This window comes from Falco cherrug, chromosome 9, assembly GCF_023634085.1.
Source record: "Falco cherrug isolate bFalChe1 chromosome 9, bFalChe1.pri, whole genome shotgun sequence".
NCBI lineage: Eukaryota > Metazoa > Chordata > Aves > Falconiformes > Falconidae > Falco > Falco cherrug.
In genome coordinates this window covers 38,713,980-38,725,322 of record NC_073705.1, presented here as the reverse complement: position 1 = coordinate 38,725,322, position 11,343 = coordinate 38,713,980, and the positions used below count along the sequence as shown (strand labels likewise).

The window sequence follows — 11,343 nt, the reverse complement described above, 5'->3', positions numbered from 1 at the left end:
CCATGAAATGACAACATCTTGAGGAACTGTTTCTCACTTGTAACTGATGAGAGCTGGTGCTGGTGAAATTGCAGGCATGAGAATCCTGGAATTCAGAAAATTTTCAGGGCAGGCTTTTCAGTCTGGATGTGTTACTATTTGCCTTTGTTGTAAACAAACTTGGCTCCACAGTCTTGTTCACCTTGGGGCTGCTGAGCCATGGGACTTAGCTGCCCACGCAGCCCCAAGGGTCCATCCAAACTGGGCCAGGTGTGCACCCCAGCCTTTCTGCTCCATAATCTGCTTTCCAGATTTAAGTGTCTTGGTGGAACAGAGAGCAGATCGCCACCTAGAAAAGAGTAACTGGTATTCTACTGACCAGCACTGCCTCAGGTCTGCTGCACTGGTTTTTTGACCTCATGGGCAAAACCTCTCTGTTCTGTGTTGCAGTTGTTGGTGTAAGGGAGGGCTGAACTTGCATCCATAGCTGGGTGATATTTGGACCTAAATGAATGTAAGTATTATCAGCAGACTGCTTTCAATGCTGATGGCATCTGAAAAAGTCCCGTGGGAAAAAGTTGCTCTAGAAAACAAGACATGCCTCAGGCTTCTACAAATCTGCTGCCTTGAAATGGTGTATTAGGGTAGAGCCAGAACCGGGAGGAGAAAATCAGAGCGTTAGCTGGGTGAGAGTAAATGATGTCTTCTCTTTCTCATTCAATTGAGTTTCTGTGTTGAAGCTTGTTGCTCTTGACTTCCTGCGGGTTGTCTGGTAAGGAGATGGGGACATAAATTTACGTTTGTCTTTTTCGGTTGCTTTTATGCACGGACACCACCGGAAGGCCAATTTGAAGCCAGAACGAAACCTGTAAGAAAAGAAATGATTAAAATTAATTGCACAGAGAAAGAACAAGTGTGCGACTTGGTTATACCTCTGAACGATCATGGAAATAAAACGTTTATGTTGAAATCCAAGGAGTGAGTGAGGTGACGAGCTAAATGTATAAAACCATGGAGGGCGGTGCAATATGAGTTTATGATCAGACTTCCTTGTATTTTAAATAAATGTATAAGATCAGTGAAATGGCAGGATGTTTGACGTGCTCAGTAGATGGTGCTGACTGTGCTGGTAACAGCATTTGTGAGAAGCAGAGCATCTGAGGGAAATACGTGTGTTTACCCACTGGAAGCTTTTTTAGAAAACACGAAAAATTAAATGAGGAAGACGCCTGCTTTCTGAGAGAGGAGGCTGACGTGTTTGGGTGTTTCACATTAAATGCAGACTGGCAGAATAGGCTGCAAAACTGCCTCTTTCTGCGAGCTTACAAGCAGGATGCTGTTTGAAACGTTCTGGAGTTGCGAGCCTCCTAGATGGCCGTGCCCGGAGTTAGGTTTGGCTGGTGGAGCCCAGTGAAGCCGCACCGGCGGTGTGCCCGTAACCTTTTATTACCCTTAAAGCTCACTGCGCACCCAGGCAGGCTGAAGAGAGGTGCGGGTCAGGGAGAGGTCTGCCAGTGGGATGCGCAGGCAGGATTTGGCACGGAGATCCGCAGGGCAGCTAGAGCAGCTCCCCAGAGCCCGTTCGCAGTGCGGAGCAAGAGGGACATCTCTTGGCATGGCAGGGCTGTGCTCTCCCAGCTGCGCGCCCTGACGGGACTTTGGGCAGGCCGCCCGTGGTTGCTTCTGCTCCCCAGGGAGGTGAGCCCAGTGCCTGCGTGGGGGGCTCAGGGCTGTGCTGGGGGGTGGTGGCCCGGGAGGAGCGGGTGGCCAAGCCAGACCAGCATTAGGTCAGCAGATGTGTTGCAGGGATTACAGTTTCCTCCCTCCTTCCTTGGAAATAAGGTAGTTTGCGTGTGGAAACGGGCGCACATGTGGCTGTGCTTGTCATAAACCTGCTGCCTGCACTTTATTCCGAGGCAGAAAATCTTAAGGGTTGAAAGGGTTGAGTTAAAATCTCACTCGCAGAGTGTGGCTTGTCTTACATTATTAGCAGAGTATAAATTGTCTACTACAGCCTGTGGACTGTGGTTGAAAATCACAGTTGTTCTCACCTCCAGAGATTTATGCTTTCCCAGACTGAGATTCGCGTTTCCTCTGTGCACACATGTGCACGCTACTCACCTTTGGTTAAGGCAGCAGTATATGATGGGGTTGTACATTGTTGAACTCATGGCAAGAAGAAAGACTGCGAGATAAACCTGCTGAATGTACTTCTGCTGGTAGATGTCTTCCTTGAAGCTCCCGAGGATGAAGTATATGTGGTAGGGCAGCCAGCAGACAGCAAAAATAATCACAACTACCACCATGGTCTTCACGAACTAGGAAAACAAAACCAGTGTGTTATTCCTGTGTCTCTGGGTGATCACCTGAGCTTGCTGGGGGAATGGGAGGTGCTGCTTTTATTTTGGGTCTGGTTTGCCCTCCAGAGGCACCTTGTATGATATGTAGACCTGGGCTGCTATGGCAAAGAAACCAGTCCTGATGATGGAAACTGGGAGCAGAGAGAGAGTTAAAGCGAGTGTTTCCTGGTGCACAAAGTGCACTTTCTGCAGGGGAACTGCTGGCAGCTACATTGGAGAGATGTGGTAGGGAAATGCAAGAGCTGCTGTTTCACCGCAACCTCTCCCCCCTGTCCAGAGGTTTTCCCTGGTTTATCCTGCGATGCGCAGGTTCACTGGAAGCTGGGCTTTATTCTCTTAAGGACTACTGGGAACTGGTCTGCTGCCTGCCAATGTGAGCCTTTCTTCCCTGGAGGCTGGCTGGTGCATGTAGATCACCATGTTTTTTTTCATACTTGCTAAGTGATGCCCTTTACCCCTGGCCCGATGTATTTTGTCAACTTTTCATGGCCAATCCCACAAGATTTTGTATTAAGTGCAAGCTCCATTTTGGAATTGGAGCCAGCCTGGCTGGTATGCTGAGGGTAATTATTTTTAAGTTTCACTTCTGACCTTTTTTTTGGCATTAAGTTGGTGTTCGTAGCGGACACTATTAAGGTGGTTGCCTGGAACCGCACTGCTCCACAGAGTAATTCCTATAATGCTGTATGCAACAAACATCACCATCAAAGGCAGTAAGTAAATCAACACGATCACTGCAATGTGATACCTGAAAAAGAACAAGAAGCGTGTTTTTGTAGTCAGTATGTCTCTTGAAGGGCTCTTTCAGAAACTGTCTTTCGGATATGTGTGTCTGGCTCCCATTAACTTCAACCTCAGAGCATAAAGAAGCAGAAATTTTGACTACAACATTGTTACAGGGACTTCTGTAAACAACAAAAGCTCCTCTCTCTTGTGTTGTGATGATTAGTCCTTGGATTGGTTTCACTGCTTTTTCAAGACAAATACCACTTGTCTTTTACCAGAGGGTTACAGTCAGCAGCTACCTGCGCTATCCCACTGCAGTCAGGAGAGAGAAGCAACTGAGACTTGTGACTGTAAAAATATAAACCTTTAAATCACAGATATGGAAAACGAATATTCCAAAAACGACAGAGTAACTTGACAAATGCAATAGTGTCAACAGCCTGATCGGGCTACGGTGAAGAAACCTGGATCAGGGACTGCAAAATGTAGCTGGCTGCTAATAGGGTGCACAAAGTTGGCAGGGAAGACTCCGCAGATCGCAAGGAAGGAATACTGCCTGTTTATAGCACAGAGAAAGCGAACGGCAGTCATTGCTACATTTGCGTTGCTGGCTGGTTTTATTTGTGCACACACAGTTACGTATCGCCAAGAGGCTACTCAGTTACTGCTCCAGCCGAAAGCTGTATTTTAGCTTGCCCCTTCCTAACTTTCCGTGTTACCCCACAAGCTTCTGCTGGTTCCCTCGTGCTGGAGTATGATTATTTTAAGCAACCACCATTTATGGGGAGGGAACAACCTGCTCACTCGGTTACAGCAGCTGTCAAATTAACATAAACAGTGTAAAACTGAGGATTAAGGCAGGAGGGCTCTGGCACAAGCTGCTGGCAGCCATGAAAGGCTGGGTGCAAATGGTCTTTCTCAGTATGACAATGCTCTGCAGTGACCGACTGCTCTGCAGGGCGCCGTCTAAATGGGTGTCGGGGCGCTCAGTGGTGTTGGCTCCTTGGGGTGGCTGCAAATAGAAAAATACTGTATTTGTGAAATGTGGCAAGCTTGTCCCTGCCTGTTTTCCAGCTTCCCCAATTGTCCTCAGAGCGGTACCTCTTTTGAAGGTCTAACACTGTGTGTGGAGCGCAGCAAAGCCCCTTTACAGTTCCCACCCTGGGAAGAGGAGGGGAGGACAGGAGCCTAAGCCTGAGCATATGGCAAAAAGAAACTTCTAGTCTTATAGTTTTCCTACTTTGCTGCAAAGTTAACCTGTCACCGGGAAAAAAAATCCTCTGTGGTTAAGGTTCTTTATTTTGGTTGAACTACAAATTCAGTCCCTTCATATCCAGTATTTCTCAGGCTCTAGTAGTCATGGTAGTGTATTGTTGGTTTGGGGGTTTTCCCCACTTGTTTGTATCGTAATTATACACAATTTTCCTGCAGAAAAGGATTTTCCTTTGTTCTGAAGTCTAGAAATCTTGAAGGCTGGTTTTACTCAGCTATAAAGGATTTGGAGAACCCACAGTCAACAGGGGAACCTGGTTCTCCCTTTCTTTATTTTTCTTTGGGTGTCTTAGTATTTCTTTTCCTTGGTATTTGGACTAGCACATGAATGGCTGCATGTGGCCTTTTCTCCATGCATTTTCTCCATATTCACCATCTGTCCCAGGTGATCCATTACTCCAGATGATTTCTGGGGAGCGCTGCTTCCAACTTCCTTGCTAGGAGCACTACTGAACCTTGCAAATCAGGCTGTTCAGGGAGAGTGAGCTGGTGAATGATGTGTTGTGTTTGGGAGCTGCGGCTGCTTTTCAGCTGGGTATCCCAGAAAGAACCTGCCCCGTTATTTGCTGAGTTCAGGACCAGCCTTTCCAGCCCACAGAGGTTTTGTCAGCATGATGAGAAACTTGTTTCAATCCTTCCTAAACTGTGGATGCGGGAGAAATAAACCTCATGCTTTTTATCTGAATGAAATAGTCATCAGACTTATACGTAAGTGCTTATCTACTATCCCTTCCTCTCCATTGCCAGGAGCCTGCCTGGCACGCTGTGTTCCCAGCATGAGCCATGGGGTACCAACCAAGGAGCCCTGGGAGGAACATCACCCAACATGATGTAAGCCTAATTTTACTCTTTGCTCTTCTGTGACTCTGGGGACAACTGACCACCAGTGGCTGAGTATGCTTGGCAGCTTGGCCAAACTTACATGAGGCTCCTGGAACTTGGCACGGATTAGTGTGAAACCCAGTTACTTTGGTAATAACTAACTGTAGGAGTCATCCAGCTGTCTGCCAGAGATGAAGACTGAGAAGGGAAAAATGTTCCTGGTGCACGGAGCTGGGCAGAAGCGTTCACAGTGAAGAACAGACACAGGGAGTTTAGCACTTGGTTTTAGTTTGAAAAATTATTTCCGTGTTGTTAATTGATTTGTTCCTTTTCCACAGTTCTTCTGTTACTACTTCATATAAATATGTTTTGCTTGATAAACTTTTCAAACTGCTCTGTGTATCGTGTGCTTTGAATAATAATTAATCGCAGCAGATCCCGTAAATGTGGGGTATGGCTTGTTTCATCTGTCTGAACAATCTTGCTTTAAAGCAGGAGGAAATTGCTGTGAGGGTTAGAAGCTTTTAGGAGCGCAGATGTGTGCCCAGATAAGTCAGTCTATAAAACCATAAGATGTCTGAAACATGCTCCTCTTTTTTTTTTTTTCCCTTTTTTTTTCTTTTTTTTTTTTTTTTTAATTCTTTCCCCCCAGAGAGCACCATAATTTTTAGCTAATTATGTGGCTTCTCAGCATTACAGATACCCAGTTTCTTCCTGCCTGACAGATGGAGAAGATCCAGAATCTTTGGAACCAGGATTTATTGCTTGTTTAGAGACTTTGTGCTGGTTTCTCTTCAATTCACTGAGCCCTGTATCTAAGGTTTTTAGATCTTAGAACCAGTTTTCAAAGCAGGGGAAGATGGCACCTCACCCTTCCTCACCTGGAGCCGTGATCACCTGCCAGCTTTCCCCACAGCTGGTTAAACCGAGCTCAGGTGGGCCCCCCCGACCCGTGCTTCCCCCTGCCCTCTGCCCGTGCTTCCTGTAGCCAACAGTGGGGAGGTGAAATGAATTTCCTACTGCACAAATTAGGAGTTTTTCTTGTTTCTCTTACGTGAGCTGGTGTTTGGATCCGACGTCATCGGGCCAGACGACGATGCATTTCGTTGTTCCGTTGTCTGTCATGATCTCAGCATAGAAGCACTGCGGGAAGGCGAGCCCAAATGCCACCAGCCAGATCATCCCTATGATGACTCTGGTGCTCCCAGCAGAGAGCCTGGGCTTGAAGGGATGAATTATTGCCACATACCTGCGAGAAAAATAGGTAATGCTTTTACAGTTGCAATGGTAAACTATACAACAAATACAGCGAGTGTAAAAACTCACCAGGATGGTATAGCGGCCTTTATTTATAGCGACATTTTGATAGGTTCCAGGCTGTAAATAATTAGAAGGTGCTAAATCCTTTCTGAAGAGAGCAATTGCAAGTTTTAGGGCAGAATATGTGGATGGATGCTTCTGGTGTGAGGAAGAAGCAGACATCTAGGCCTTCTGCATATGGTCTTTGCAAGTATTCCCCTTTGAATTTTTCTTTTTTTCCTCTTTAATTACTTTTTTCAAATGCATTATACACTTGGTCTGAAATTTCAGGTGGTGAACTGTTTGCATTAGTTTGGAATTATGCCTCTACCAAAAAACCTCTGAACACTCTATTTCCCCCTAATCACGCCAATCTCCTCTGACAACAGCAGAGTGGTGTCTTGAGTATCCTTTGCCCTGAATTTTTCCCCTCTGATTTTTTAGCTGTGGAAAACTCTTGTGCTGTCCACCTCTGCCTGTAAACGCTGGAGCACTTGTGCTTGCAGTGGAAGGGAGAGGCTGACCCTTTTGTCCCACACCTGCTCAGAGCCCTCACGGCACATCTGACTATTAGATTACGTGCAAGCCCAGAGCACTCTTTGGTTTTAAGTTCCCTGTGTAGAAACCCATGGTATCATAATGAGTACGTAATCAATTATGCATTTCTTGTCATGCTTTCCGTACTCTTTGCTATGGTTGTTCAAAAGGCAAAATAGAGCGGAAAATGCCAATTGCCTCTTAGTTTTCATGGCAAACATGTGACAGACTCCGTGCTGTCTTTGGCCAGGCCGTTGGGAAGGGGTTCTGCCCGGCTGCCGCTGCAGGACAGAGGGGGCTGGCCAGCCAGGCAGGGCAAGAGCCGTGCGGCAGCACAGCCTTATTTAGCTATAAAATTTTCATGTCACCTTGCTTTTCTTTAGCTGCTCGTAGGCAGTGTTATACAATGCTTGAATCTGGTCAGGGAGGAATCAAGCGGTGGGTGGATATTCTCCAGAGTGTTTGCCTGCAGATGCGCCCACACTGGCCGTCTGTGGCCCTGGGTGAAGGGCGAGTTCTGGCTGTAAGCGATGCCCCCCGTGTGCTGCCGCCGCAGCCCCTGTTGCGGAAAGCGAAGGTGTGACAGGGCTGCTGGGGGGGGGGCTTTCACACTCAGCCAGCCGTGCACCCCCACGGCAAGCCGCGCTTTTAGGCAAGCTCCTGCAAGCTGGGAGATTTACCAAATCTGCTGAGATCTTCTGGCTGCTCTTGCTGTGTGGCAGGGCTGGCTTTGTCCCCCTGCTGCTCATGCTGCCTGTGCCCTCCGTCCATGCTCCGCTCCCAGGGACAGCCCAGGGTGCTGGAACAGGTGCTCCCAGCACTCTTCCTCTGGTCCTCATCCCATGCAGACAAAACAAGCCGCATTTCGGACACTCTTGTACACTTTTTGAAGAGGGCCTGGGTGACTTTGCTAACTGGACTCGGAAACTTGAGCTGATAGAGCACATTTCTGCCCATAGTGCTGTGGAAAGTGTGTAGTGGGAACAGCTGTGCCTGGGGAAATCAGGGAACAGAGTGGTCCAAAACCTAATGGAGAGCAACTTTGCCAGAGCCTTTTCTATGGCAGACAAAGATGACTTACATAGCTGCCACTTCTTAGCCTCCTTCCTTATAATAAACCACTTCAAAAGACATTGTTTTATCAAAGTTAAACAATGGAGCCCAAGTGGACACAAGTTCTCATAACAATAAATGGAAGCTGTGAGTTTCCAGGAGACAGTGTCAGGATCTATTTTAAGGCGAAGCAAAGAATAGCTAAATATGGTTTGCAGCGAGATGCCAAGTCTTCTTTCTGATCCATGCCATGTAACTAAAGAGATGTGGGTGTATAGGTACTTTCACCAAAAGTCCCTGAGGAGAGTAGGGAGATATGAGGACAGGCTGAAATGGATATTTTTTTGTTTGTTTGTTTGTTTTTCCCCAGATAATATACTTTTGCAGACCACATGTAAAATAGCAGTTACCAACCACCCTTGATTTAAAGCCAGGAACAGCAGAAGGGTATTCAAGTCTAAAACAGCTGCCATGGCTTCATGCTTTCATCTGGACAACTGTGGGCTGATAAGCACATCACTCATCCCGGTGTCCATGAGCCATCCTTCCAGAGACCACAGGGGCCACTGCCCGCTACGGAGCCATGTCCCGGCTCCACGCAGGTTTCAGCAGGCATTACACATGCAAGGGGCGAAGCCTTCTTTCTCCTGCTAGTTTATCTGGTTTGGTTTGTCTATCGATTGCTTCCTGGAGCTGGGTGTGCCAGTGTGAACCGTGCTGCAAGCAAGGGTAGGAGTTACGGAAGCGACCCCAATGACTCACAGGGTAATGCTTTTCAGATGGCTCCAGAGGGACTGCCAGGTATTTCTGGATGGTAGGTCTGGCTGCCCCAGGAAAGACGTTCACCATGGGGATGTGGCAGGGACATAGGATGGAAAAGATACAGATGTTCCCAGGACCAGGCAGAGAGTGGAAGTAACAGAGGGAAGACGGGAAGAATGGAGGGAAGGAGCGCAGAAAGCCTAGAAGGGAGCTTAACCTCCTCTACTTTTTTTACATACCACTGTCTTTAAGAGAGGAAATTCCCATGGACTTTTGTCCACTTTCTAGTAAAAAGAAAAACAGTGTCATGCTACTCAACAATGAGCTGTAAACACATTCAGACTCCACAAATTTAAAATCAAGTAAAAGATGGAAGAGAGTATTATGAAAATACCAAATTAGCTCAGAAGTCAAACAAAATCACTGTAATTACTTTCCTGTCTCTTGGAATAAGTAATTCTTGTGAACTATTGGAGCAGACTCTGCCCTTTCTGATCCATTTCCCATTATTTCTGGTGGTTTGCTGGACTCACAAGCAGGGTTGTGGATGCTGATACTTTCTGCATCCCACAGCATATTCGTACCACTCCTGCTCTATCCAAATGGTGGGTCCTTCTCATGGTTTAAAAAAACAAATGAGTTTGCAGGATGACTGGGAAACTTTATGATCAGTAATGTGGGAACAATAAAATACCAGCCACTTCCACTCGTTACAGATTTGAATGTGATTCAGACCAGGGATAGAACAAAAGAACCTTCCTTTCATGCCATAACTAGCATCTAACCCTGCAGTCTATTTGCCTGGCACTCTTCCCACTTTGCTGATAAGGCACCCGACACAGTAGGTGGAGGCCAATTGCACAAAGTATTGCAACAATCTTTTTTAACTTACAGTGGATTTTTTAGACCTTATCTTCTCCATTCACCTCTTACCTTTCTGCAGCCACAGCTGTCATGGAGTAAATGCTCACAAACACTGCAGTGATGGGGAACCAGTTCTGAAACCTGCAGAATTCTTCACCAAAATACCAGACGTTGTGACTAGCGTAAATAAAATTGAAGATGGTATTGAAAGCAGACATCAGCAAATCCGAAAGAGCCAAATTAACGATAAAGTAATTGGTAGCAGTCCTCATTCTCCTGTGTGCAAGAATAATCCAGATGATGGTGATGTTGCCAATGATGGATGTGATAACAATGAAGGAATAGGTGATAGCCCACAAAGCAATTCGCCATCCCGGCTGGGTAAACTGGGTTACCGCCGTCCAATTGCTACTGTCCTTAAGAGATTCAGCCTGTGAAATGTTGCTAGCATTTGAAATGGAAAATATGCCCATGGTTTTTTCTTTGGCTAAGTGTAAAATAAAATCTTCTGGCATCTGCTCATTTTCCTGCAGTAGATGCTGGTGTTATGAATCCCCCTGCATATGACTAAGTGCCGTTAAAAAGACATCGGGATGAGATGCTTCATGTCCTCTCATCCTGTTTTCCAAGTGATGCAATGCAGTTCCAGGAGGAGATGAGCGATACTGAGGGCCGCCTCCTTGCCTGGCATTTTAACCTACACTTGAAGAGCAAAAACTAAAGAACAACTCTCTCCCTTGAGTTTCTTTTTCCTCTAAAAAAGAAAGAAAAAGAGAAAGGAAAAAAAAAAAAGGAGGGGAGGAAGAGGTGTTTTCCAGGTCAGTGACAGGCAATGTCTTCCTTTAGATTATTTTTAGGGACAAGAAAATACAAATGGAACATCAAGCCAGCAAACACCTTAATCCAAGTGGAAATCCTTCTTTTTCAGGGGAGCGGTTTTCCAAGGCATCAGGTATCTCAGTCTTCTGCAGCGGGACTGAGGTAATTTGGTTTTCTTTGCCTGCGTAACTGTTAAGTGCAAGGCAGGAGCTGTGCTGGGATAAATTCTCTACAGGGTTTAAGGGGATGTTGAAAGGAGGTGGAGTCTCTTGCAGGCAAAAACTAAACAACCAATTTGACATCAAATGAAACATGGCAGAGTGGTACTTGAAATTTCGCCTCCCCTCCATTTGTTTTGAAATAACCTCTGAAATGGACATGCTGCTATATCCAGGTTTTACAGGCTTAAATGCAAGGGTAGCCACTTTGCCAGGTTTACCAGCACTGCAGTGCTTGCATTTCCAGGACCCTCCCTGGCTTCCTCCAAGCTTTCATAGCAAGAGAGAAACAAAATATATTCAGCACAATTTTAGCAAGGTGGTCTTGCTCTCTGCAGCTATTTGGAGGCTTATCTGCATTTTTAATACATATTACTTAATGGTAACTGCTCTATATAATATGACTCGAGCAGCTATATTTAGTAGATTTGGTATGATTTAACTTACTTAAATTCCAGCAACATGTCCTGTTGATGCTTGAAGGGTCGACTGAATAACGCCAGGAGAGAGGCATTTGTGAAGGCCAGACCTGAGCTGGGACTTCAAAAAAGGCTTCAGTGGAAAGCTGGCACCCAGGATCTCATCTGGAAGTCCAGAAATCCTTCTCTGGCTGCTGTCTAGCATGAAAACAT

General features: G+C 46.2%; 1 protein-coding gene across 1 annotated transcript; it reads right to left on the bottom strand.

Moving 5' to 3' along the window:
* Positions 1-348: 348 nt before the first annotated feature.
* On the bottom strand, positions 349-10,162 carry TACR2 (tachykinin receptor 2). Its single transcript, XM_005433545.3, has 5 exons — positions 9,744-10,162; positions 6,214-6,408; positions 2,931-3,087; positions 2,101-2,297; positions 349-845 (listed from the first exon to the last, which is right to left on the bottom strand). The coding sequence occupies exons 1-5, from the start codon at positions 10,145-10,147 to the stop codon at positions 650-652; spliced, it is 1,149 nt and encodes a 382-aa protein (XP_005433602.1). The 5' UTR covers positions 10,148-10,162; the 3' UTR covers positions 349-649.
* Positions 10,163-11,343: the final 1,181 nt, after the last annotated feature.